Source organism: Mchenga conophoros, linkage group LG19 (assembly GCF_057382185.1).
Source record: "Mchenga conophoros isolate Kocher_MC1m ecotype Shallow Benthic linkage group LG19, M_conophoros_male_GT1.1, whole genome shotgun sequence".
NCBI classification, from domain to species: Eukaryota; Metazoa; Chordata; class Actinopteri; order Cichliformes; family Cichlidae; genus Mchenga; species Mchenga conophoros.
Window position 1 is genome coordinate 9,494,087 of NC_140544.1, and position 27,291 is coordinate 9,521,377.

The 27,291-nt window shown below is 49.3% G+C and overlaps 3 protein-coding genes across 4 annotated transcripts in view; 2 read left to right on the forward strand and 1 right to left on the reverse strand.

The window, feature by feature from the left end:
* Positions 1–16,837, forward strand: part of rin3 (Ras and Rab interactor 3) — a 30,523-nt gene extending 13,686 nt beyond the window's left edge. The window contains exons 6-14 of the mRNA XM_085257366.1: positions 3,140–4,178; positions 5,393–5,573; positions 5,668–5,839; positions 6,007–6,128; positions 6,309–6,495; positions 6,780–6,911; positions 6,995–7,161; positions 14,627–14,741; positions 16,020–16,837. Of these exons, the coding sequence (XP_085113492.1) occupies positions 3,140–4,178; positions 5,393–5,573; positions 5,668–5,839; positions 6,007–6,128; positions 6,309–6,495; positions 6,780–6,911; positions 6,995–7,161; positions 14,627–14,741; positions 16,020–16,288 (2,384 nt within the window). The 3' untranslated portion in view covers positions 16,289–16,837. The remainder of the gene's footprint in view (positions 1–3,139; positions 4,179–5,392; positions 5,574–5,667; positions 5,840–6,006; positions 6,129–6,308; positions 6,496–6,779; positions 6,912–6,994; positions 7,162–14,626; positions 14,742–16,019) is intronic.
* A 1,769-nt stretch (positions 16,838–18,606) lies between these two features.
* Positions 18,607–21,058, forward strand: pth2 (parathyroid hormone 2). 2 transcript variants are annotated; one of them, XM_085256419.1, is made up of 4 exons: positions 18,607–18,912; positions 20,082–20,186; positions 20,332–20,511; positions 20,793–21,058. In XM_085256419.1, exons 2-4 carry the CDS (start codon positions 20,083–20,085, stop codon positions 20,965–20,967), a joined length of 459 nt encoding a protein of 152 aa, XP_085112545.1. In that variant the 5' UTR covers positions 18,607–18,912; position 20,082; the 3' UTR covers positions 20,968–21,058. The 2 variants fall into 2 exon arrangements, with proteins under 2 accessions (XP_085112545.1, XP_085112544.1); XM_085256418.1 differs by lacking the exon at positions 18,607–18,912 and having other exon boundaries at positions 19,843–20,186.
* Positions 19,194–26,208, reverse strand: tedc1 (tubulin epsilon and delta complex 1). Its single transcript, XM_085256414.1, has 9 exons — positions 26,083–26,208; positions 25,093–25,377; positions 24,077–24,158; positions 23,802–24,001; positions 23,594–23,731; positions 23,185–23,247; positions 22,844–22,930; positions 22,584–22,721; positions 19,194–21,665 (listed from the first exon to the last, which is right to left on the reverse strand). Exons 2-9 carry the CDS (start codon positions 25,231–25,233, stop codon positions 21,318–21,320), a joined length of 1,197 nt encoding a protein of 398 aa, XP_085112540.1. The 5' UTR covers positions 25,234–25,377; positions 26,083–26,208; the 3' UTR covers positions 19,194–21,317.
* Between the last annotated feature and the right edge of the window lie 1,083 nt (positions 26,209–27,291).

The window sequence follows — 27,291 nt, forward strand, 5'->3', positions numbered from 1 at the left end:
AGTCCAGACGCTTTTCTTTGCAAGCTCCTTTGACCTCTTCAAATAAGCCATTCCTCTGCAGATGATCTGTTAGCTGTTTGACAACTACTCTTTCAAGGATGTTTGATATGAAAGGAAGGTTGGAGATTGGCCTATAATTAGCTAAGACTGCTGGGTCTAGAGATGCTTTTTAAGTAAAGGTTTAACTACAGCCAGCTTGAAGGCCTGTGGTACATAGCTGATTATTAGAGATTATTATTATTAGTAGTAGTATTATTATTAGAGATAGATAGAGAGTCTAACTTAACATCAATGGTACTAAGAGTAGCTGTAGATAATATTACATCTGTGGGATGATTATTGGTCATTTTTTTCTCTAATGATAAAAATTTTATTTGTGAAGAAGTTCATGAAGTCATTAATAGTTAACGTTAAAGGGATTGTTGGCTCAAAAGAGCTCTGACTTTTTGTCAGCCTGGCTACAGTGCTGAAGAGAAACCTGGGGTTGTTCTTATTTTCTTCAATCAGTGATGAATAGTATTTAAATGTTCTGGCTTTGCGGAGGGCTTTCTTATAAAGCAGCAAACTATTTCTCCAGGCTAAATGATGATCCTCTAAATTTGTGACACGCCATTTCCTCTCCAGATTACGAGTCATCTGCTTTAGGGTACGTGTTTGAGAATTATACCACGGAGTCAGGTACTTCTGATTAGAGACCTTAGTTTTCACAGGAGCTACAGTATCCAGAGTCGTACGTAGTGAGGAGGTGAAATTATTAACAAGATGATCGACCTCTGTTGGAGTAGCGTTCAGATAGCTGCTCTGCTCTGTGTTGGTACAGGGCATTGAAGATGATAACAGTGGGTGGATTATATTCTTAAACTTAGTTACAGCACTTTCAGAAAGACATCTACTGTGATAAAGTCTACTTTTCACTGCTGTGTAATCAAATATTGTAAATGTAAATGTTATCAGGAAATGATCAGACAGGAGAGGGTTTTCAGGAAACACCGTTAAATGTTCAGTTTCTATGCCATATCTTAAAACAAGGTCTAGAGTGTGATTAAAGTGGTGGGTGGGTTCTTTTACAGTTTGAGAGAAACCAATTGAGTCTAATAACAGATTAAATGCCATGTTGAGGCTGTCATTTTTAGCATCTACATGGATGTTAAAATCACCCACAATAATTATTTTATCTGAGCTCAGAACTAAATCAGATAAAAAGTCTGAGAAATCAGACAGAAACTCTGTGTAAGGCCCAGGTGGACGATAGATGATAACAAGTAAGACTGGTTTCTGAGTTTACAGCTGGGGTGGACGAGGCGAAGCATCAAGCTTTCAAATGAATTAAAAAGTGTCTGGGTCTTTGGTTGATTAATAGGCTGGTGTGAAAAATTGCTGCCACACCGCCCCCTCGGCCTGGGCTTCGAGATTTCTGGTAGTTAGAATGACTCGGGGGTGTTGATTCATTTAAACTAACATAATCATCCTGCTGCAACCAGGTTTCGGTAAGGCAGAGTAAATCAATTATTAAGTCATGTACTAACAGAGACTTGGAGGAGAGAGACCTAATATTTAATCATCCACATTTCACTGTTTTACTCTTTGGTTCAGATGTGGATACTGTATTGTTCTTTCTTTGTGTTTATGTTTAAGTTGTTTGTTGCTGGTTTTTAGTTTGTTTTTTGTCTGTTTGGGAGCTGACACAGTCTCTATGGAGATGGGTTTTGGGGGGGGGGGGGGGGGGGGGTAGCAGGAGGAGAGAAGCTGCAGAGAGGCGTGTAAGACTGCAACTCTGCTTCCTAGTCCCAACTCAGGATAATCATATTTTGGGGGGTTTAATAAATTTGTCCATATTTCTAGAAATGAGAGCTGCTCCATCCAAAGTGGGATGGATGCCGTCTCTCCTAACAAGACCAGGTTTCCTCCAGAAGGTTTGCCAATTATCTATGAAGCCCACATCGTTTCTGGGACACCACTCAGACAGCCAGCAATTTAAGGAGAACATGCGGCTAAACATGTCACTCCTGGTCTGATTGGGGAGGGGACCAGAGAAAACTACATTGTTTTGGCAAAGTTGCACACGGATTCAATATTGATGTTAGTGACCTCCGATTGACGTAACCAGGTGTCATTACTGCCAACGTGAATTATGATTTTACTGAATTTATATTTAACCTTAGCCAGCAGTTTTAAATTTCCCTCAATGTCGCCTGCTCTGGCCCCTGGAAGACAATTGACTATGGTTGCTGGTGTCTCTAGCTTCACATGTCTGAGAACAGAATCACCAATTACCAGAGTTTGACCCCCGGCGGGTGTGTCGCAGAATGGGGAAAAATGGTTTAAGACTATGCTTCCTCCTCACCGTCACCCAGCCGCCCCCTTTCCCCAGCTGCTTGGGGTCTGCCGGGGAACAGCTAGCAGGGCCTACGCTATCTTCGGCTGCACCAGCTACAAGGGCCTGGCTAGCTACGGGTGAATGATGGGTGCAAAGCCGGGTCTCCAATTCAGTAATCCTGGCCTCCAGAGCTGCAAATATGCTGCATTTATTACAAGTATCATTACTGCTAAAGGAGGCCGAGGAGTAACTAAACATCTGACACAATGAGCAAGAAAGTGCAGGAGGGACAGGTGAAGTAGCATTGGTGCTAACGAGTCGGCTATGAGCTAAGCTAAGCTAGCAAGACCCCAAAGACACAGTGAGTGAATACTGTTAATAAAATTAGCAGGTGAATCAAAAGAGAGTGTGCTTTGGATAACGCTCGGCAAACAATCCTCTCACCGCAACCAATCACAGCAGATGGCCCCGCCCCTCCCTGAGCCTGGTTCTGCTGGAGGTTTCTTCCTGTTAAAAGGGAGTTTTTCCTTCAAAGTGCTTGCTCATAGGGGGTCATATGATTGTTGGGTTTTTCTCTGTATGTACTATTGTAGGGTCTACCTTACAATAATACAGCACCTTGAGGCAACTTGCTGTGATTTGGTGCTGTATAAAAAAATTGTTTTGCATTGTGTTACACAAGAAATAAGTTTTCCTACGCTTTTAATGAAGCTTTTAGATATGCTACACAAAAACACCACTGTGTTGTAACAGGAAGAGGAAGTGATGATAATGATGGTGATGAAATCATGTAAATGGGAGTAACTCTTCTTCGCGTTGCAGATTTCTGGACGTCTGACCTGAACCGGCGAGCTGAGAATCAGGACCTGATGTTGGATCAGACCCACATGTATCTGTACGTGAACTCTGTTCCTGTGGAGGAGCGGCCCAGAGACACGAGCAAAGACCTGAGCCCCTCCTCCTCCACATCCAAACACAACATCAGCACCAATCAGAGCATCACCTCCTCCCTGCACAACGGAGAAGCCTCACAGAAGCCTAGCACGCAGGTCAAAGGTCAAACCATAACAAGTTTTGAGCTTAAATATAAGCGCCCCCCACCCCGCCCCCCCAGTCTGGGCTCAGGGGCCGGGATGGGCCTCCTCTTCTCCCCTCCTCCCCCCTCGCCTGAGCCGCTGTCTTCTGCAACTCCTGAAGCTGAGAGAAAAGAGGAAGGAAGGGGAGGAGTAGTGGAGAGAGAAGAGAGGAAGTCAGCGTTGACATCACCTCACCCGTCGAGGCCTCCCGTCCCCCCGCAGGGCCGAGCTGCTCCCCCTCTGCCTCCTGCTCCTCTCTGTCGCACCTCTCCCTCCAGAAAAAGCTCTGAGCGAGAGGCTGGAGAAGGGACAGAGAGAGAGAAGGGACAAAATGCTGCAAAGAAAGCCGACAGAGAGGAGGGAGGAGAGCAGGGGGAGAAAAGGAGAAGTAAATCAGGTCTGCTGTTTGAGCAGGACAGCAAGGACCAGCACCAAGCGGCGGCGGAGGAGGAGGAGAAGGAGGGAGAAGGACAAGGCAAGGAGGAGGAGAAGGAGGACAAAGTGAGAGCCAGCCCACCGTGCCCCCCGCCGGGAAAGAAACCGTCCCGCCCAGTACCTCCACCGAGGAGGAAACCCACCTCACCCGACTCACCTGCGTCCCAGCACGTAGGAGCCAATCAGAGCGCTCCAATCAAAGTGCCCCTTCCATCCCCAGCACGGCGGCCGGATGTGTCGCTGTACTCGCCACAGGGGGGCGCTATTCTGGCAACCCAGCCCGACTCCAGCTCCACCAGCAGCACAGAAGAAGACATAGAGCTGAACCAGGAACTGGAGCAAAACCACAGGTACGCCTGAGCCCATCACCTGGGCCTGGCTGCATGCCTCCTACTGGTCACTGATGGAACTGCAACAAAAACGAAAGCATTTTCCCCGCAGACAGCAAACGTTAAAAACAAATCAGTTTCACTCTGTCGTGCATTTTGAGTTTAACCACTAACTGTTCCTCTGGGCCATCATTTACCGCCTCTTTCTCAGACCCCGCCTACATCCACCTGTGCACATGCACAGGTCATGGAGATCAGGAGGTCAGACAGGTGGCTGTGCCAGATGTTGCAAGTTTATGGTTCTGGAAGTTTTGGATCATAAATCTGTTCTCTGTCAAAATAAAACTTTGCTTTTATTGCGCTGGTTTGGTTTAAGCTTAAAGTTCAAAGTCCAAACAGGATGAGAACCACATGCTGCTGTGATTTATTCCACTGCCATGTAGAGTGGGTCTTAAACCGGACAGTAACCAGGCTGTGGCTGATATCAGCACAGCCAGACACCCAGAGGCTAGGCCAGCCGGGTCCATGGACTCGGCTGATAACACCAAGGTCAACTATTATCATCATGCAGTCAAGCTTCAATAGGCCAAAATGAAACTGCAGTCATTTACTATCTGGGTTTTGCACACAGCGCAGCCTCTGCTGACTGCACGGCGGGTGACTGCATGTTTACAGCTAACATCAGGAAGCAGAGGGTCCCAGCGCAGACCCCTGCTGCACACCACATCTGATCAGCGAAGCACAAAAACCTGCAGATACTTCTGAACAGGCTGAAGAACGAGATTAGCAACAAACATCCACTTTAAATGCAGCTGCAGCAGCTACAGATTTACAAGAATGTTGTGATAGAGTGGAGAGATGAGGCTTCCTCAGCTGGTCATCCTGTGGTTTCAGATTTTGTGCAGCTCCTTTCAGACCACAGCAGACTTTACGCGACATTTTTAACACGTTCTGAAACACTTCCGATCCCCCCGACAGACTCATGGTCTCAGGTTCTCAGGCTGCACACCTCTCTGTAAAGCTGACATCATCAAAGCTTCTGAGGTCAGTGTGGAAACCTATAAACACCACTCCTCTGTGCAGGATGTCTCAGTAAGGACTGGAGCTCGTAGTCTGCTGCACCATCATGCTGGTCAAAAGGAAATCGCAGTAAAGTGCAGAAAGTTTGTTCATGCAAGCGTCAGGTGTCGCACAGATACGGTGAGCTCAAACTAAAGGCTTTGCTTTCTTTCCAGCCGCCTGGCAGAGAGTCGCAGCCCCAAAGCAGCCGTCAGACGAACCTCCACCACTGTGATGTTGGACAAAGCCCGCTACCGTTTGTCAACCGTCCTCACCGGGCTCATCAGTCACGAGCGCCGCCTCACGCAGCGCATTGTGGAACTCGCCAGGGACCCTTTCAGCTACTTTGGCAACTTGGTGAGTGCGCAGAGGCGGAAGCCTTCCACCCAAACCCTCAGCTCAGCCACACGCCGCCTGGATGCCACGTCATGTGACCAGTCTGTGTGTTTAGGTGAAAGAGCACCGCGCCTTCACCCTGGAGACGATGTCGAGCCACTCGTCCTCCACTGAGATGCTGCAGGAGATCCGACAGATGATGACTCAGCTGAAGAGCTACCTGCTGCAGAGCACGGAGCTGCAGGCCATGCTGGAGCCACAGCACCAGTACATGCAGGACAAACTCGGTAACTCACAGCTTTTTATTTTTAGACTGCATTATGTGGAGGTCACACGGGGAAGTTTGAGCTCAGTCATTTCCTCGAACATCGCACAACGTCATCGTTTCTGTGGTTACGAAGAAATAAACGGTGACGTCAGCCGTTCTACTTTAACTCTGATCTTGTGCCTGCAGAGAGCATTGTGGAAGCTGCTCTGTGTAAGAGTGTCCTGAAGCCCTTGAAGGAGTCCATCTATCAGAGGCTGGAGAAGCTGCACACGGGCAACGGCGGCCTCAAACAGCTGGCCCAGAACCAGGTGGTGCAGCGAGCTGCCTCCATGAAATGAAACCTCGACCGTCACTCTTTTCTTTGAATTTTTAAAGTTTTTCACCTGTTTTTATCCTTCATGCATGCACCTGCAGGCCTGCTGCAGTCCCTGCGCAGCAGCAGGAGCGTCCTCTGCGATGCTGATGGTGTTTGTGTTCTTGTGTGTCAGTCTGTAGTCCTCGGCAGCACCACCACGGCGTTAGGAATTACCACGGCTGTCCCTGAGGCCTCGTCTATGGAGAAGATCAGCATCAAACTAAACAACCTCCATCAGGAGTATTCTCCTCAGAAGAAGATCGAGCAGCTGTTGAAGGCCTGCAAGATCATCTACGACTCCATGTCTATCAGCTGTCCAGGTCAGCATCGCCAGCTGTGCTTTAAGCCCCGCCCCCACATTATTAAACTACATGTACAGGAAAAAGTGCAGATTAATAAATATCTGGAGGTCAGCGTATAGTTATGTACCCTGCGGTTATCGAGCCTCAATCGCTCTGTTTCAAAACTGAGCCTGGTGAGCGAGGCGTGGAGTAACAAACATGCGACTGAGGCGCATCAGTGCGAACCAGCTGTGGAGAGCAGAGTAGCCCCCTGCTGACTGTAAGAATAAAGTGCAGGTTTAGATTTCCCTTTGTCCCTGCAGGGCGGTCCCATGGCGCTGATGATTTCCTGCCTGTGATGATGTACGTCCTGGCCCGGTCCAACCTGTGCGCCCTGCAGCTGGATGTAGAGTACATGATGGAGCTGATGGACCCGTCGCTAACGCTGGGAGAAGGTGCCAACCCACGCCGAAAATACTCACACACACTCATCTGTGTGCTGATCATGTCACTGAAATCACTGAGTGTGTGTGTGCAGGTTCCTATTACCTGACCACCACCTACGGGGCGCTGGAGCACATTAAGACATTTGACCAGCAGAGGTCAGCGACGCGCCAGCTCAGCAGAGAGGTCCAGGACTCGATCCACCGCTGGGAGAGACGGCGCACATTCAACCAGGAGCGCACGTCTCAGGGATCAATACGGGTATACACACACACACAGAGTAATATTTGTTTTAAAAAAAAATACAATTACACAAACTGAAAATTTCAGTTTTAAAAAACTGAAATAAAATAAAATGATAGAGGCTTATCCTTCGTTTTGTTGTTGTTGAATAAGTAAAGTTTCCTGCCTGATGAGACGTTTATGAACTTGACTCTGCTTTCTAAAAGTTCATATTGTAATATTTGCACTGATATCTTAAATCTTGCCTCACAAATACAATATTCATTGAAATCATCTAAAACGAAAAAAACTAAAGTCTTAAACAAAGTAAAAGTAAATAGAATGAAAACAAAAGTGAAAAATCTATAAGAACTCTAATCAAGCAAATACGACTGTGTTTGTGTAATCAGAATACTCAAATAAAACACAGCACGTGACAGCCTATCACTGAGCCAACACACTGAGACAGACGGCCAATCACATTCTTTTTTTTTTTTGGCCTGTCCCATTTGGTTCTTTAGCCGTCAGAATTGTTGTCTGAGGACCAACAAGGATACCCAATGGATTTATTTTGCCAAATGGATCATCGTGGCATTGCCATATTGGTCCACTTGATCGACCTTTGTTTTTATTATTTATTTTATTTTATTTTCAGTTGTTACAGACGGGACAGACATGAGTGACAGATAGGAAAAGGAGAAAGAAAGAGGAAGGAAATGAAAAACAGAAGGGGAGAGGGACAGTGAGAAAGGGAAAAAAATAATAATAAAATAAAATAAAATCTCCTGGATCACCCGTTGAGAGAGAAAGAATAGAAAACAAGCAAAAAAACCAAAGCAACATACACTCAACAAAAATATATTTGTTACTGCTCCCATTCCCCATGGGATGGACGTAGAGACCTAAAATTCATTCCAGATACACAATATAACCATCCCTCCCAAACAGTGGTCACAAATCAGTCCAAATGTGTGGTAGTGGGCACATCTGCTATATTGAGATAATCCATCCCACCTCACAGGTGTGCCACATCAGGATGCTGATCTGACATCATGAGTAGTGCACAGGTGTACCTCAGACTGCCCACAACAAAAGGCCACCCTGGAATGTGCAGTTTTTTGCGCTATTGGGGGTCTGGGGACCCAGAACCAGTCAGTATCTGGTGTGACTACCATTTTCCTCATGCAGTGCAACACATCGTCGCATGGAGTCTATCAGATTGTCAATTGTGGCCTGTGGAATGTTGGTCCACTCCACTTCAATGGCTGTGCGAGGTTGTTGGATATTCGTGGGAACTGGTACACGCTGTCGTATACACCGGTCAAGCACATCCCGAACATGCTCAATGGGTGACATGTCCGGTGAGTATGCTGGCCATGCAAGAACTGGGACATTCTCAGCTGCCATCAAGGCCCTATACAGTGGGGCAAAAAAGTATTTAGTCAGCCACCGATTGTGCAAGTTCCCCCACCTAAAATGATGACAGAGGTCATTAATTTGCACCAGAGGTACACTTCAACTGTGAGAGACAGAATGTGAAAAAAAAATCCATGACTTCACATGGTAGGATTTGTAAAGAATTTATTCGTAAATCAGGGTGGAAAATAAGTATTTGGTCAATAACAAAAATACAACTCAATACTTTGTAACATAACCTTTGTTGGCAATAACAGAGGTCAAACGTTTACTATAGGTCTTTACCAGGTTTGCACACACAGTAGCTGGTATTTTGGCCCATTCCTCCATGCAGATCTTCTCGAGAGCAGTGATGTTTTGGGCTGTCGCCGAGCAACACGGACTTTCAACTCCCGCCACAGATTTTCTATGGGGTTGAGGTCTGGAGACTGGCTAGGCCACTCCAGGACTTTCAAATGCTTCTTACGGAGCCACTCCTTTGTTGCCTGGGCGGTGTGTTTTGGATCATTGTCATGTTGGAAGACCCAGCCTCGTTTCATCTTCAAAGTTCTCACTGATGGAAGGAGTTTTGGCTCAAAATCTCACGATACATGGCCCCATTCATTCTGTCGTTAACACGGATCAGTCGTCCTGTCCCCTTGGCAGAAAAACAGCCCCATAGCATGATGTTTCCACCCCCATGCTTCACAGTAGGTATGGTGTTCTTGGGATGCAACTCAGTATTCTTCTTCCTCCAAACACGACGAGTTGAGTTTATACCAAAAAGTTCTACTTTGGTTTCATCTGACCACATGACATTCTCCCAATCCTCTGCTGTATCATCCATGTGCTCTCTGGCAAACTTCAGACGGGCCTGGACATGCACTGGCTTCAGCAGCGGAACACGTCTGGCACTGCGGGATTTGATTCCCTGCCGTTGTAGTGTGTTACTGATGGTGACCTTTGTTACTTTGGTCCCAGCTCTCTGCAGGTCATTCACCAGGTCCCCCCGTGTGGTTCTGGGATCTTTGCTCACCGTTCTCATGATCATTTTGACCCCACGGGATGAGATCTTGCGTGGAGCCCCAGATCGAGGGAGATTATCAGTGGTCTTGTATGTCTTCCATTTTCTGATGATTGCTCCCACAGTTGAGTTTTTCACACCAAGCTGCTTGCCTATTGTAGATTCACTCTTCCCAGTCTGGTGCAGGTCTACAATACTTTTCCTGGTGTCCTTCGAAAGCTCTTTGGTCTTGGCCATGGCGGAGTTTGGAGTCTGACTGTTTGAGGCTGTGGACAGGTGTCTTTTATACAGATGATGAGTTCAAACAGGTGCCATTCATACAGGTAACGAGTGGGGGACAGAAAAGCTTCCTACAGAAGACGTTACAGGTCTGTGAGAGCCAGAGATTTTCCTTGTTTGAGGTGACCAAATACTTATTTTCCACCCTAATTTACGAATAAATTCTTTACAAATCCTACCATGTGAATTCATGGATTTTTTTTTCACATTCTGTCTCTCACAGTTGAAGTGTACCTCTGGTGCAAATTACTGACCTCTGTCATCATTTTAAGTGGGGGAACTTGCACAATCGGTGGCTGACTAAATACTTTTTTGCCCCACTGTATATATGTGTGTGTTATGAGAGTGTAAGTAATGTGGATGTCTAAGTTGTGAGATAAAATTGAGGCACAGGTGGCCAGAAGGGGACAGAGGGGGGGGGAATGTCTCCCCTGCACCCTGGTGAGACACCCGCACCCCAAGGCCCTACCTGTGTGGGTGAGTGTGGTGGAGCGGGAAGAGGGAGGTAGCCGGGGATGGGGAGGAAAAGGAGGGAGGGGAGGATGCCCCTCCCTAGGGCCAGCTCCCCCGCTGACCCCAGTAGGCACCCCCTTCCTCTGGTACCCACCAAGGCAAGCCAATCACATTCAGACCTGCTGACTGCATGTCTGTGGACGGTGGGAGGAGCCACATGTGTCCATCCATCCATCCATCCTCATCCGCTTTGTCCGGGGCCGGGTCGCGGGGGCAGCAGCCTAAGCAAAGAGGCCCAGACCTCCCTCTCCCCATCCACCTCCTCCAGCTTATCCGGGGGAATACCAAGGCGTTCCCAGGCCAGCCGAGAGATATAATCTCTCCAGCGTGTCCTGGGTCTGCCCCGGGGCCTCCTCCCGGTGGGACATGCCTGGAACACCTCACCCAGGAGGCGCCCAGGGGGCATCCTTGTCAGATGCCCGAACCACCTCAGCTGGCTCCTTTCGATGTGGAGCAGCAGCTGCTCTACTCTGAGCCCCTCCCGGATGGCCGAACTTCTCACCCTATCTCTAAGGGAGAGGCCAGCCACCCTTCGGAGGAAGCTCATTTCTGCCGCTTGTATCCGCGATCTCGTTCTTTCGGTCACTACCCACAGCTCGTGGCCGTAGGTGAGGGTAGGGACGTAGACCGACCGGTAAATTGAGAGCTTTGCTTTTACAGTCAGCTCCCTCTTCACCACGACGGACCGGTGCAGCGTCCGCATTACTGCAGCTGCAGCCCCAATCCGTCTGTCGATCTCCGGCTCCCTTCTCCCATCACTCGCGAACAAGACCCCGAGATACTTGAACTCCTCCACTTGGGGCAGGAACTCATCCCCGACCCGGAGTGGGCACTCCACCCTTTTCCGGCTGAGAACCATGGCCTCAGATTTGGAGGTGCTGATCCTCATTCCCGCTGCTTCACACTCGGCTGCGAACCGTTCCAGTGCGAGCTGGAGGCCCTCACCCGATGAAGCCAACAGAACCACATCATCCACAAAAATCAGAGATGAGATTCTGAGGCCACCAAAGCGAAAGCCCTCCGCCACTTGGCTGCGCCTAGAAATCCTGTCCATAAAAATTATGAACAGAACCGGTGACAAAGGGCAGCCCTGGCGGAGCCCATCACCCACCGGGAACGAGTCCGACTTATTGCCGGCAATGCGAACCAAGCTCTTGCAACGGTTGTATAGGGATCGAATGGCCCGTAGCAATGGGCCAGACACCCCATATTCCCGCAACACCTCCCACAGGACACCCCGAGGGACACGGTCGAATGCCTTCTCCAAGTCCACAAAAAACATGTAGACTGGTTGGGCAAACTCCCATGCACCCTCAAGTATCCTGGAGAGGATAAAGAGCTGGTCCAGTGTTCCGCGACCAGGACGGAAACCGCATTGTTCCTCCTGTATCCGAGGTTCGACTAACAGACGAACTCTCCGTTCCAGCACCCTGGCATAGACTTTCCCAGGGAGGCTGAGGAGTGTGATCCCCCTGTAGTTGGAACACACCCTCCGGTCCCCTTTCTTAAAGATGGGGACCACCACCCCGGTCTGCCAGTCCACAGGTACTGCCCCTGATCTCCACGCAACATTGCAGAGGCGTGTCAACCAGGACAGCCCTACAACGTCCAGAGCCTTCAGGAACTCGGGGCGGACCTCATCAACACCAGGGGCTCTGCCACCAAGGAGTTGTTTAACTGCCTCAGTGACCTCGCCCCCGGAAATTGGCGGGTCATTCCCCTCATCCCCAGACTCTGCTTCCTCCTCGGAAGACGTGTCAGTGGGATTAAGGAGGTCCTCGAAGTATTCCTTCCACCGCCTGACAATTTTCTCAGTCGACGTCAGCAGCGCTCCGCCAGCACTATACACAGTGCAGGTAGAGCACCGCTTTCCCCTCCTGAGACGTCTGACGGTTTGCCAGAATCTCTTCGAGGCAGTCCGAAAGTCTTTTTCCATGGCCTCTCCGAACTCCTCCCACACCCGAGTTTTTGCTTCAGCCACTGCCCGCTTGGCCTGTCGATACCTGTCGGCTGCCTCCGGAGTCCCACAGGCTAACCAAGCCCGATAGGACTCCTTCTTCAGCCTAGTGGCTCCCTTCACCTCTGGTATCCACCATTTGGTTCGGGGATTACCACCACGGCAGGCACCAACCACCTTGCGGCCGCAGCTCAATGCAGCAGCTTCGGCAATGGAGACGCTGAACATGGTCCATTCGGACTCAATGTCCCCAGTCTCCCTCGGAATGCTGTTGAAGCTCTGCCGGAGGTGTGCGTTGAAGATCTCGCGGACTGGGGCCTCTGCTAGACGTTCCCAGCACACCCTCACTACGCGTTTAGGTGCACCAGGTCTGTCCAGCGTCTTCCCCCGCCACCTGATCCAACTCACCACCAGGTGGTGATCAGTTGACAGCTCAGCCCCTCTCTTTACCCGAGTGTCCAGAACATATTGTCGCAGGTCTGCTGATACGATTACAAAATCGATCATCGACCTACGGCCTAGAGCGTCCTGGTGCCACGTGCACTTATGGACACTCTTATGTTCGAACAGGGTGTTCGTTATGGCCAAACTGTGATTAGCACAGAAGTCCAATAACAGAGCACCGCTCGGGTTCAGATCAGGGAGGCCGTTCCTCCCAATCACGCCCCTCCAGGTCTCGCTGTCGTTACCCACGTGAGCATTGAAGTCTCCCAGCAGGACAACAGAGTCTCCCCCCCCCCCCAGGGACTCTAAGAAGGCTGGGTACTCTGAACTGCCACTCGGCGCATAAGCGCAGATGACAGTCAGGACCTGTTCCCCGACCCTAAGGCGCAGGGAACAAACCCTCTCGTCCACCGGGAAAAACCCCAACGTACCGGCAGCAAGCCGAGGGGATATTAGGATACCCACCCCAGCCCGCCGCCTCTCACCAAGGGCAACTCCAGACTGAGACAGAGTCCAGCCCCTCTCCAGGAGACTGGTTCCAGAGCCCAAGCCATGTGTAGAGGTGAGCCCGACTATATCTAGCCGGTACCTCTCAACCTCACGCACTAACTCAGGCTCCTTCCCCACCAGAGAGGTGACATTCCATGTCCCTATTGCCAGTCTTGGCAGCCGGGGGTCAGTCCGCCAGGGCCTCCGCTCCTGGCCGCCACCCAGCACACAATGCACCCGACCCCTATGGCGCCTCCTGCGGGTGGTGGGCCTGCGGGAGGATGGGCCCATGTCTCCTCTTCGGGCTGTGCCCGGCCGGGCCCCATGGACTAAGGCCCGGCCACCAGACGCTCGCCCTCGGGCACCCTCCCCGGGCCTGGCTCCAGGGCGAGGCCCCGGTAACCCTATCCCGGGCAGGGTAAACTGTTCCCTCGGTGTCCTTTTCATAAGGGTCTTATGAATCGCTCTTTGTCTGGTCCCTCACCCAGGGCCAATTTGCCATGGGAGACCCTACCAGGGGGCAAAAGCCCCCAGACAACATAGCCCCTGGGATCCCTGTGACACACAAACCCCTCCACCACGATAAGGTAGCGATTCAAGGAGGAGGAGCCACATGTGTGCACAGTAAAAGTCTAAGTGTGAGAATTATTACTGGAAGGTCTTAAACAAGGTTATAAGATTCAACGTCACCTCAAACGGCATCTCGGTGAAATCATTTGTAAAGTAACTAAATTTAGGATTTAGAAACTACGTAAGAAGACAGATGTTCTCCGCTCAAAGCAAAGACGTTGCAGCTGCATGCGAGACTGTAAGAATCTCCAACTGTGGCAGAATCTCTCAGACAGTCGACCGCTGCCTGGTAAAAACACGGCTGTTAGACAAAGGAAAGGGACCCAGCAGGGAACCCTGAGGTACTCCGTGAGTTCTGTAGCTCTAGTCTTGGTCAGTTTGGAGGTTTTAGTGAATCTGTTTGTGGTTTGTGTGGACTGTAATATCTGCTCTGAACTTCTAAACTGTGTTTCTGGCAGACATCCTCCACGTTACAATAATTAAAAAAATATTAATTTTATTATTAAAAAATGAAATTAAAATGTTTTCAAACTGTTAAAAAATCTAAACTTAAACCAGAAAATCCGATGCTGAAGCTAAAATACACTCAGAGTTTAAAATAACCTGAAACTCATTTAGTTAACGGACGTATTTGAGACAAAGCACAGGTGAAGATAACCACATGGCAGGAAGTCAAACTAAAAGTCAAAGTAAAATAGGAAACTCAAAGTAACAGAAGACTCAGGGACACACGCAATGATAAAACCAAAACTGAATCCAGAAACAAATCTCTGTACATTACAAAAAACCGTATGCAGGCGAGTGAGCGCTCAGACCTCTCTGCTTCTCTGCAGGACTTCCTGACGATATGCTGCCCCGAGATCGGAGCCAACCCCAAAACTCTGGGCATCCTCCCCATGACCACCATCCAGCAGCTCTCTGAGCAGTGCGCCGCACGCTTCGAACAAGGTAACCCCACGTCGGCCGTCACGGCGGGGACAACGCAAAGCAGCTTTCTTCCTCTGGCAGTCAGAATCAGTGAACATCAGCACACATCTGCTCAGATGAAGCTCTTCACACACAGCAGATTGGCTCTCTGGGTTTTCCTGTTGGTGCACTGCCAGCTCTCACCTAAAAAAAGTAAAAGTGTGCGTGTTAGTCCCCATAGGGAAATAGTTCCTCTGCATTTAACCCATTCACCCAGTGAAGCAGTAGGCAGCCACCAGTGCAGCGCCCGGGGAGCAGGGGTACCTCAGGGTAGCCGTTCAGTGGAGTCGAACCCCCGACCTTCCAATCATGGGGCCACCACTCTACCTACTGAGCTATCCCTGCCCACCTGGGGTCACCTATCTGCGTCACGGTGGCTGCAGTTAAGTGGAGACAGGCTTGCACCCACGAGGCAACCTGTGCAGTCACCGTGTGATTGACAGGGGGTTACTCAGAGGGAGCTACATGCGTAACCTCCGGGTGACCCCAGGTCACTGCGACTACTTCCAGTTGGAAAAGTGAAAATATTCAAAGCAACCTCTGAACAATCAGTTTTTTCCTGGCAGGTGGCTGCAGCCTTGTTTTTGAGATCGTCTCTTCTTATTGTGTCGTTTTGGTTAACGATAGTTCTAAGATAAAAATCAGAGGCATCGTCCGACCTGCTCGATGTACTCCAGCATCACCTGGAGGTTCATCTTTTTGAAATAAAATATTATCAATCAAGAGAAGAGTAAGAAAATCAAACCAGGCTCCAGACGTCCGGTCCTGATCCATCTCCTCCTATCCCAGCATCCTCCTCTGCATGTCCTTCTTCTGCATCCATGAACCTACTCTGAGGTCTTCCTCTGTTCCATCTTCATCCTCCACCCTCCCTCATCTGCACATGCTCAGACCCTCTGACTGAGCGGCCCCTGTTGCTCACTCTCAGTGAACACCTTCAGCTCCACCGTCTCCACCTTTAAACCTTCTTTCCCTCCTGCTGCTGTCCTTGTGTCACGCTCATCTCCACCCCCTCCACCCGCTCCACCCTGCCTGCACTCCACCTCTCTTGTGTTCTGTCTGCTGACCCGTGTATTCCAGCTCCCTCGCCGACTTTGCGTTGGCTTTCTTGCAATAATCTGCTGGCTGTTTCTTGCTTTGTGAGGCGTTGGAGGACACCATGTGTTCCTCTCTGGTTTGGTTTTTACTGCCATGCTGCGACCAGTTTGGACATGTTGGTTCCTGTCTGAGCAGGAAGTGACTCGTGTTTCTCCTCTGCAGACTCCTACACCCTCAGCGTGTACATCGATGGCATCCATCACCCCGTGGCCCAAACAGAGCTCGCCCTCAGCGTGAAGAGTGGCTGCCAGCCAGGAGCCTACTGCTTCGTCTATCACCCCGCCGATCAACCCACCGACGCCCCGCCCCGCCGCACCTGTCCCCTTGACCCGCCGCCGGCTGCACCTGCAGAATGCTTCATCCCTGCAGACATGGCGCCCGCTGACACCGAGGAGCCCAGGGTGAAGGAGGAGAGCCTGATCAGCTTGTAGCTCCTCCCCCATCAGCAGCAGCGGAGATGCTGAGAGGAGGGAAGCAAAAATGAAGCGTTTCCACCTCAGGTGTCATTTGAAGCCTGACGTGGACGAGAGCACGCAGGACAACAGGAAGTTCAGCCATGGCGAAACACAAGCAGCTCGACAAAACACAAGAAAACAAAGACAAACTGAGCTCACAGCGGGCAGGGGTCTGGAACCCCGCCCACTGCGGCAGGACTCACATGTAATGCTAGCATGCACATATATGATCATGTTTGTACTGTTTATGGCCTTTGGATACACGATGCTACTCTCTGCAACGAATTTAACCGAAAGGGAAAGTCAAGTTTTTGGAAACGATGCGAATCATTTTCTCTAAGACCTGGAATAGTATTTAGTAAAAATGAGATATTGTGATTGGCTGAGTTAGGGGTGACTGTCTGAGGCCCGCTCGATCCCTCTGTGGTCGGGTAGACTCTGACGTCTCGTCCTCAAACAAAACCCAACCACACTCCAAAAGTCATCTCACGCTGTCCCTGCTGTTAATAAAGCGCCTGTTACCAATGCTGTGTCCTGTAATGTTTCTCGCTGGGTCACAAGATCCTCAGAGTTTTACCGCTTTGGTAACACAACTCTTATTTTGAAGTTTTTGTTGCACTTTCCAGTCCTGTAGGCGCACTGCTGACACCAGGGGGCGACCTGTCAGTGACCGAAGGCTCCATCCAAACAACTCCAACACTGATGAAGCAGCAGAAATGCTGACGGTACAACAACCTCGCAGCCGCTGATATCTGGGAAGATTCAGCGTCACATGAATCAGCACAGGATCCACAGACAGGAGCTGCAGCTCTCACAGCTCAAGTTTCCCCATTTTCTAAATAAGAGAATTAAAGAATAAATGACTTCAAATAAAAATGTGTGCGTGCAGAATTATGGTAACCACTGCTATCAGTGAGTGAATTAGAGTTCAAACGTGCAGGACGGTGGAGAGAGTCTGTGACATGTGACAGCTTTGAGAGGAGGCACTCAGCGTTTGGTCCACGATGGAGTCAACAGGACTCACCTACGCCCTGATTCACCTACATCTCTCCAGTCTGATCAGTGCCTAAATATCATTTCCAGCAGAATCCGGCGACGGGGATTTCTGATGAGCACAGGCACGGCGAGGAGGCTCACGCTCGGCGTCTGCTGCTCGTTATCCTGTGAGGGTGTTAGACACCTGCTTCCTGTCTGTGGTCATTATTTCCAGCAGCGCCCATAACGAGCTCCTTAAAAGGAGACGAGCTTCCTGTCAGAATCTGTTTTCACCTTTATCTTTGTGCTTCATGACCCACCAAACACACACAGACACAAACACATAACTCAGGTAAGCTCAGTGTGAGCACATCAGGAACCCTCATCATGACTCATTTAATTTTCTGCCTAAGTTTGATCAATAATATAAATCGGCGCTCACAAACCTTTTTTGCGCCACAGACCGGTTTATGTCCGACAATATTTTCACAGACCGGCCTTTAAAGGTTCACGGATGAATACAACCAAATAAAACCAGTATTATTCATAACACACGGGAACAGACCCAGAGAAACAGAGTTAACGTTAAAAAACCGATAAAACCCTGAAAAACATACATTTCACACCCGAGCCTCAACTCTCACAGACGGTGACCCGGGGGTTGGGGGCCGCTGATATAAAATATAGATTCTATTAATATGAAGGTTTGTTGAAACACCAGCCGCACACTGGAGGGCGGGAAGTTTCAGCAACAGCGAGCTGATCGGGAAAGGAGACAGGTGGGACTGAAGGTGGGCGGAGCAGGTCCTCTGTGGTAAAATGACCTGAAACACCTTTGATGCCACCGTCCTCTAGCAGCACGTGGACGCTGTGGTCCTCAGTAACTCTGGGACGTCCTGCAGGAATCATCCCTGGGACACGTTTGACGATCTGAGGTGCTTCAGCGCCACGCAGGAAACGTCTGTGCTCACATCGCCCACAGTTTGTGTTAGTGGCCTTCACCGTGGATAAGGACGCCTCGTTAACCTGTCAGTGTGGAGGAAGCTCAGACAGGTGTGTGTGTCTCTATTTATGAACGCGTTTTCTGTTTTTCATGATGATTTATTTTCTTGTTATTCCAGAGAGAACATTTCTCACGTCCTATAAAGCTTCTCTGTTTGGCACGAATGAACAGTCCTGCACGTATGCACACACACACGCACGCTCTGTAATGAGGACGCTGGCCCTCTGCAGCAGCACCGTGACTAACAGTCTTTGAAACGGGACACTAACAAGCTAACGGCGTCCTCGGCACTGAACCACAGCTGGATTGATCTGGTGAGGGGTGTACATGCTTCAGTGTGTGTGTGTGTGTGTGCGCGTGTGTGTGGGGGGGGGCTCAGACCCTCCACAGTAAGCTGTATATAAGTATGAAAGACCACCATTCATCTGCACAGGGCGAAGCGTCAACCAAGAAGCACGAGTGAGGATCTATTCTTTCTATTCAAACTTTATTGTGTTGACAGGAAGCAGAAATCTGAGCGGCTGGGACAGAGTCGCCTGGAGCTCTGCTCAGTTTCTGGTTGGTTTCTCTCCCCGAGTGACGCGAGCAGCTCCGAGGAGACACAGCGACACCTGAGCAGCAGGTAAGAAGTGCCAAACTGGCACTGAAATAAGACATAATGTGGATTGCACAACACTGGTCACTACATTCTTCATTTCCAGTTAATACTTGTACAGCTGCTGTTATTGTGTATATATTTATTTATATTTCTTCATACATTCTTATATAGTTCTATATTGTGTATTTTGTTGTACAGTTATTTAATTTTCAACTTTAATTTATATATTTTATCTTATTCTTTCCCAGTTAAATTTACCCTTCATTCTAATTTGTGTTGTACAGTTATTTCATTTTTAACCTTAATTTATATTTTATTCCTTCCTAGTAAAATTTACCCTTTTTAATTTTTCATATTTATTTCCTATCTTATTCATAGCCTTTTCCTTTTTTGTTTTCTTTAGGTCACGAGCAGTTGTCCAAGCATTTCACTGCATATCGTACTGTGTATGACTGTGTACGTGACAAATAAAATTTGAATTTGAGATCAGGTTAGTCCCTCACAGTGCGCCAAATTCAGTCCGGCATCAGATCAGGGTGAAACTGGCGGAGGCGTGACGGCACACATCGGCTCCAATCAGAATACGTCTTCATGATTGCTGAACTAACTTGATTGGAGTATAAAAAGCGTCCGTGTCCGCCTGCACAGGCGAATAAGTCAAATAAGCTACATTTAAAAAACACCACAGTGGTGACATCACTCGACTTCCTGTGAAAAGAGTAATGGATTACATGAGCCCAGTTTGAGTATAACGTGACGGCGCCGCCTCCTTCATCACCATCATGAAAAAAAAAATCAATGTTAAGAACGTGCCCATGTCAGCCCGCTGCAGAGAGACGACAGCCATGCCAAACAGGTGTCTCCGGGGTTAAAGGTCAGCTCAGCCCGATTAACTTCCAGGCACCAAAAGCTCCTCGTTAGGGCTCAAACTCGCTGTTTCACGGTCGCCTGAGAAATAACGAGCCAGAGGCGAGCGGTGACCTCGGGGTCAGGGCGCCGTGGTTTACAGCCGCTCTGTCAGCCTCAGATTGAAACACGTGACGCGCACACCTGAAGCCAGACTTTGGTCCTCAATGCAGAATAAAAATGTTTAGGAATTACATCAGTGACCATCATTCTCCGGAGGAGGCGCTGCAACGTGAAATCACAACGAGCTTCATGAAACTGAAAATTCTTCTTCTGTTTGTTTTTAGGATGTCTCAGCTTCCTGTTTTTCCCCGCACGTGCGTCCCGCTGCTTTGCATTCTGGGTATGATCTTGCTGACGTCTGGCTTCCCTCAGCCTCGCCTTCCTCTCAGGTGGGTACGCTCCGAACCAATGAATGAGCCAGACACTCTGCCGGACATTGGAAAGAGGATTTCACCTCCTACGGAGGCCTGAGGGTGCCGTGTGAATGATGTTTACATGACGTTGTGATGTCACTGTGATCTCGTCCAATCGCAGAAGTTTGGAAGATTCGGAGGAACACAAACGAGTCGACTGGGACGTCCTCTACCCTTCCATCTCTCTCCGTGATTGGAGCATCCAAATGATGTCAGCGCCCGGCCTTAGAGCAGCAGCCAACAGCAAAGCAGGACTGATGAGGGAGGGGTGGCTATTTGCTCCAGAGGGGGCGGAGACAAGGTACAGCTGGGCAAAACTGATAAATTCATAATGAAACATCATAGACTGTATATGAAAGAAGGACAATGATGAAAAACATTAAACCTGCATTCTTTCTAGCGTCCAGCAGGGGGAGACTCTTCTATCTGTACAAAGCAGTCTGATTGGATAGAAAAATAAAGACTGGTTTATTATTATTATTGTTGTTATTATTATGAAATTAACAAACAGTCAAACTTAAACGGGGAAAAATTGACTCTCCCATTTAAACAGTGGTGCACTGTGTTGTTTTCTGTCTGTAGTGTGGAGGGGGCGTGGCCTGCAGAATGGTCGTCTCCGGGAGCCGGGATGGCGAAGAGGAACCTGGTGGTGGCCGACGACGCGGCTTTCAGGGAGAAGAGCAAGCTGCTCACCTCCATGGAGAGGCAGAAGTGGCTCAATTCGTACATGCAGAAACTGCTGGTGGTGAATTCGTGACGTGTCTCCACGGTCGCCAGAAATTTACCCGACGACAAGTCCCAGAAATTTACCCGACGACAGAAAACATCAGAAGCTGGAATCTGTTTAATTTCTAAAATGTTTAAATTTAAAGTGACTCTTTTGGCTCTGCTGAAAACAACTTTGTGTTTAATTTGATGAATGAATAAATATGCAAATGATGTTTGACTTCACAACATTTCATGTATCGGACCAAAATATCCAGTTATGACGGTGTGTGTTTATCAGTTATTAAATGCTCTGAGTGACTCGTATGCAGCAGCTGTTTCAGTCTCTGCAGAGACGATAACGTCCTCACAGCTTCTGCTCCACCAGTTTAAACTGGACGCTCACGGTGGAATCAGCACCAGCTCTTCCAGCCTGCCGATCGTCTCCTGCAGCTTCGTCCTGTTGGTCAGCCTCTGCTCGTCCCTCCTCTTCATCAGCACGGCCTCTGCATGAAGAAGCAGCGCCACGGCCTCGGACGCCGGGAGCTCGTTTGGAGGCTCCGCCTGCCCACCGGGGCCTCTGGCCGGGCGCCTCCTCGGCTCCTCCAGCTGAGGCCTCACTCGGCAGACTTGTGAGAGGGAGGGCATGGATGGGAAGGAGGAGAGAACAGGAGGGAGGGACAAGGAGACGCCAAACCTCTCTCCTCCTTCTCTGTCCTTACCATCTCCTCCTTGTCTCCTCTGTCCTCCCTGCAGGAGCACAAATATCAGTATAAACACCATAAACGTCCATGTAAGTAGCCTGATTAGAAAACACTGCACATATTTTCACTGCAGATGACACCCAGCTCTATCTGTCCATGAAGCCAGATAACACACACCAATGAGTTAAACTGCAGGAATGTCTTAAAGACATAAAGACCTGGATGGCCGCTAACTTTCTGCTTCTTAATTCAGATAAAACTGAGGTTATTGTACTCGGCCCTGAAAATCTTAGAAATATAGTATCTAAGCAGATTCTTCCTCTGGATGGCATTACCTTGGCCTCCAGTAACGCTGTGAGGAACCTTGGAGTCATTGTTGACCAGGACATGTCATTCAACGCACATATTAAACACATATGTAAGACTTCTTTCTTGCAAGACTGATAGAGAAAAACTAGTTCATGCTACTTCCTGTTAAAAAGGAATTCTTCCTCCCCACTGCTGCTCACAGCGGGTCGTGTGATTGTTGGGCCGCTGCATACTGAGTCCGTACCCTTCAGCTGTGCTTTGGTGCTTCATAAATAAAACTCAAACTAAAAATTGAAATGGAGTTAGGCTCCGTTATGTTGGATGTCGTCAAGGCGACTGCCTGCAATCTGAGTAAAGCACAGAACAACAAAGAATCATGGGAAATGCTCGAAGCCCGCACAGCATCGATTTGAGTTTAAACATCTATGGAACATCACGGTTCGGTCTGCAGGTTTTCCATGCATCAGCATCACTCTGAAACTGACGCAGTCAATGTGGGGTGGGACAGATCCACTGTGACAAAGGGGCAAATTTCCACCTAACCGAGACGTTTTCAGTGCCTACATCTGACTGAACGCTTTCTAATGAGGAGAAATCTGTCCCATTTAGGACAAAAGTAAGGACCTGTGTTGGCTGACCTCTGCGTGCTGCTCACCTGAGCTGCAGGCAGTCCCAGCAGCACCGCCTCCAGCTTCTCCAGCCTGCTGTTTCCATGATAACACACTCTGGGGTTCTCATTGGTTAGATGTTTGGGCCTCCCGGTGATGGGATCTTTCAGGTCCACAACGCTGTCCTACAGTCACACACACACACAGCATCACTTCCTCTAACATTGCTGTTTCAGCCACTCTGCTGTGAAGCTGATTACTTTTTTAAATTCATCATATTTTCATGGTGTGAGAACCACAAACGCACCATCCAAGTCCAGAAGACATCCTCCACCTGCTTCCACTTCAGGTACGCCTCCAGGAGGCTGCACAGCTGCTGCAGAGAAACGCAGTCCTGCAGCAGAAGGACACGCCTGTCAGCTCCTCCTGTTATAAACTTATCAGTACTGTTCAATCAGCAGCTGGTAGCCCCGCCCTAAACCCTCCCTCCTCCTGCTCCCTTGTAACGCTAAAGGCAACGTCATCTCCAAATACGCACAGACCATAAGCTAGTCTGAGCTCAGAGATCTGCTCACTTCCTCACAGACCTCACTGCTGGAAGCTGCCTCCATCTTTCATATACAGAGTTTGTGAAACACTCAGACGTACCTCCTCGAGTGCAGCCGAGCTCTGCTCAGAGGACGGCGTCGGGGTGACGCTCGCAGAAAGAACCTGAACACACAGTTGGTTTAATTTGGTTTAGTGAACATGAAGTGGAGAATATCCGTGACAAAAGTGGAAATCCTGGCATGAGTGGAAACAGTAATGTGGATTTATGGTCCAGGCTCGCAGCAGCCCTGTGAGCTGGAGGTTAGCACGGCTCTGACTGGGAGCGTCAGTGCTGGGATGTATTTCTAAATTGGGAAGCTGTTTCGAGCTTGTTGTGTTCATAATATAATATAGAACATTGTGTTTCACGTCATTGAGCTAAATGTGTCTGACTCAGTTTGTTTGAAAGTGGAACTGCTGTTTCTGATTATTCTAATGTCACGTGAATGAAAGGGTGAGGTTTCCTCACAGCGTGCAGAGCTCGGGTTTGCTCTCGTAGCATCGACAGCAGCATCCGTCTCTGATGTCTCAGGCAGCCAATGAGCCACTGGAGTCTCCTCAGGGAGGCGGAGTCTACATGGAGGTCAGCAGGAAGGTGTGGCAGCACCTGACAGAGAGGGAGAACACAGGTAAGCACACATGGGGGAGGCTCACCTGCACGCTGCCGTGGTACTCACAGGTGTGCACGTGAGCAGCATCCTGTCCAGCTTTTGCACTCTCTTCATCACCACGCTCTCCAGCGCTCCGGTGGCGAGCAGCCAGCCGAGCGCCAGGAGGAGTTCCCGGCTGAAGGCTGCGCCTCCTCCTTCTCCCTCATACATCCAGTCAGCGTGAAAGCCGCTCTGCCACAAGCCGGCGGCCACGAGCTTCCTGCGCTCTGAGGAAAAGCACCAATCAAACGTCACTTACAGTGTGCACGAGCAAAGTTAGGGCGAGATGAAGAAGTGCTGACCTGCTGTCGGCTCAGAGCTGTCACAGGAAACGACGCTGGTGGTCTGAAGGATGTCGGCGAGCAGCTGCCAAAACGGATCTTCCTGAAAATCCAGCGAGACGCTGAGTTAGTCCAATCAGGAAGAGGAGGAAGTGTGCACGATGTGACACACACACACACACACACACACACACACACACCTGAAACTACTACATGTGTGGATGTGTTCAAATGTCCAAGCTTTACACACATTTAATATTTGTGGCTTTCTTTTCACTGAAGTGAAGATCACCTGGATCGTCACATGACGTGTACGCTGAGTTCAAGCACCAGTGGAAAACTAAAGACTGCAGTCAGTCCTCAGGAACACATTTAGCAGCTCCAGATCTCTTGAAGGCTGAATTTTGAACCAGCCTGAACTCACACTGACCATACAGTTTGACCTCGCCAGCCCCCGACTCCCCTCTGTACACAGACTATGCAAATTACCATCAGTGCTGTGCAATAGCAACAACAATAACAATAAATACAAACCCTTATTTATTTGTTTTTAATCTCATTGTATGTGTGTATAGTTACAATAAAATCCGTTCTATTGTATTGAAAACAGTGGTGACCCCGTCACACCCCACCATCCCAGCACCTGCTTCCCTGAGCACACCTTCCAGCATCATCCGCACAAACCCGAACTCAGCGTGATTATCGAGCCCTTTGCTGCCTCTATGTCACCTGCAGATGTCACTGCAGCCAAGCTGTGGATGAGTGAATGAAGCGAGCTGGTGCTGGTTCACGCTCCACGTTCACAGCACCAGCTCTTACTGACTGGAGGGGAAAGATGCTCTTCTCCTCGTCTGTCCACCCCCCTCTGACATTTCAGAAACCCAGCTCTTAAATCTCTTTTCTTCTTCTTCTCTTGGAGCTTCAGCAGCTCGTCTCCATCACGTGCAGTCCTGTGATTGGCTAATTGGATACTTATGTAAACGAGCGGTTGACCAGGTGTACCTAATAAAGCGGCCGGTGACGTGCTCCTGACTCACCTGGACCGCGTCTCCAAACTTGGCCCGTCGGAAGGAGTCCGGGGGGGGCACGGAGTCCAGCCCCGCGGCCGCCAGCAGCCTGCACAGAGCCGCGATCACGTGCTTCACCTGCTTCACGTGCACGTCTGCGCTCCTCTTCATCGCAGCAGCTGGACAGATGTTCTCTCTGCCGTCAGTCTGTTGGCATTTCGCGGCTAACGTGTTTACTTCCGGGTCCGAGGCCGTTACCAAGGAAGGGAATAAGCCGCAGATTGATGTTCGTCGTAACCAATCAGAAGATAGATCCTGAGGCGGTGGGTGGGGCGTAAGTTCATTATTATTTTTTCGTGTTCGTTTCTATCTAAACTTTATTGATAACAGTGCCCTGTGACAGAAACATCAAACATGGCCCCCTCTGATAGAACTCTCCGATAGAGTCCAGTAGAAACAGTAAAGCTCGTTTCTGATTGGTCAGTCTTCCTCTAACCTGAAGGAGTCGCACAGCTGAAACCTGAAAGTTTACCCAGAATGCACTCTGTTGTAGTTTCCTGCAGCGTTTCTGCTCCTCGTGTCACAGACGTCCAATATATTTGAATCATCTGATCTTAAAGCCAACTGTGAGAAACCTTCCAGCAGTGATTATTCTTAAAAAAAATCAAAAGTATTTATTTAAATGATCAGAATCACTGAAAATCATAAAGGAACCGTCACAACGTATGAACACGAACTCTGAGTCACTTAAAGCTGTAACATTGGACCAGCTGCAAACAGCTGTTAGAAGCCGAGGCATTCTCCAGCGTCTGCAGCACAGTCCCGAGCTGCTGTTACAAAAGAGAAAGTCCGTTATAAGACGAACAGCGGTGCGACGAACCACAGGCGGCAGCTCCGCCAGCCTCATGAACTCACCTGCACGCATCACATCCAGATCCCACCAATCAGCAACAAGGAGAAACTTAAAAACAAATTGGTTTGAGTGAGTATTCCTGAAGCCTCGGTTCTTTTTGAACTTACTCCAGTCTTTCACCAGGTTGTTGGACATGTACAGGACTCTCAGGCTCTTCAGCCACTGGATTCCATTCAGCTTCTCCAACTGGTTATGAGACCCACAGCTGTTCCAGCGTGTCACCTACGGCCTCCTACACACACACACACACACACACACACACACAGCTTTACAGACACACACCGGCCACCTTCTCAGCCTCCGTATTCGTGGCTTACCAGCTCGGTGAGCAGTCTGATGTTGTTCCTCCCTAAAGACAAGATCTTCAGGTTCTCTGGAAGGACACAACATCACATTACACACTGACTGTGTGTGTGTGTCACTCACTCAGGCCGTTGAGGTTGGTTATTTTCTCTTTGCAGTTCGTGGACAGAGACAGTTGCCTGTGGAGGAAGAAGCAACAGGTCAAAGACACTGACGCTCCTGCTCCCATGTGGCCCTCACACTGTTCTGTAAATAACTGAAGCTCTGACTCTGTTGTGTATGTACAATGACATTAAAGGCTGTTCTGTCTAATATGAGTGGGCAGATCTATAAAGCTCACTCAACATTTACACTCCACACACTGCCGCTTCATCCGTCAACGCAACCTGTCAACTTAGGCCTGATCGGAGGCGAATGAACTGATTCATTTGAAACAGAGATTAAATGTATATTGGTGAGTGGAGCCACTGACGGCGAGCTTCTGTGTTTCGTGATGAGTGTTCAGGGACCGTCTTCAAACTGAAACCCATTAAAAAGACTCATCGAGTGAAATGCACCCTGGGAGTCGTAGTTACGCGTCTCCTTCAGGTTTCAGCGTTTGAGTCGAGCTGCTCGGAGTCGTGCCTGCAGAAGCATCTGAACCTGGGCTAAGAATCTGAGCCGGGCAACACGGGCCTGAAAACGCCACGAACACTTTAATTGACCAATCGGCTGTGAGAAAAGTGCACCTGACATGTTTAATCAGACGTGTGCATGCAAGCTTTATTTCAGCTCTAATGGACTGTTGTGTTATAAACTCCTGAGTCTGAGTCCCTCTTAGGCTCCCAAATGATGTCTGTGAGAGTCGATGAGACGCCGTCCGTCTGCAGGACTCACTCGCAGTTCATCAGCGTGGACAGCGACGAGTCCATCTTCTCTATCGGAGGAATCTGACCGTATAGTTTAACGACTTTTGCCTCGCTCAGTTTCTCTCCTGACTGCTTCTCCTGCACACACACACACACACACAGACA

What these genes read in the sequence shown, in the direction of transcription:
- pth2 (XM_085256418.1), top strand. Translation starts at nt 19,975, where the DNA reads ATGTTTAGGAATTACATCAGTGACCATCATTCTCCGGAGGAGGCGCTG. An exon ending in CAGCCTCGCCTTCCTCTCAG is followed by an intron (nt 20,187 to 20,331) that starts GTGGGTACGCTC and finishes GTCCAATCGCAG; the next exon opens with AAGTTTGGAAGATTCGGAGG. An exon ending in CCAGAGGGGGCGGAGACAAG is followed by an intron (nt 20,512 to 20,792) that starts GTACAGCTGGGC and finishes TTCTGTCTGTAG; the next exon opens with TGTGGAGGGGGCGTGGCCTG.
- tedc1 (XM_085256414.1), bottom strand. Translation starts at nt 25,233, where the DNA reads ATGAAGAGGAGCGCAGACGTGCACGTGAAGCAGGTGAAGCACGTGATC. An exon ending in TGCTGCTCACGTGCACACCT is followed by an intron (nt 23,732 to 23,801) that starts GTGAGTACCACG and finishes CCTCTCTGTCAG; the next exon opens with GTGCTGCCACACCTTCCTGC. An exon ending in GCTCGGCTGCACTCGAGGAG is followed by an intron (nt 22,931 to 23,184) that starts GTACGTCTGAGT and finishes CTTCTGCTGCAG; the next exon opens with GACTGCGTTTCTCTGCAGCA.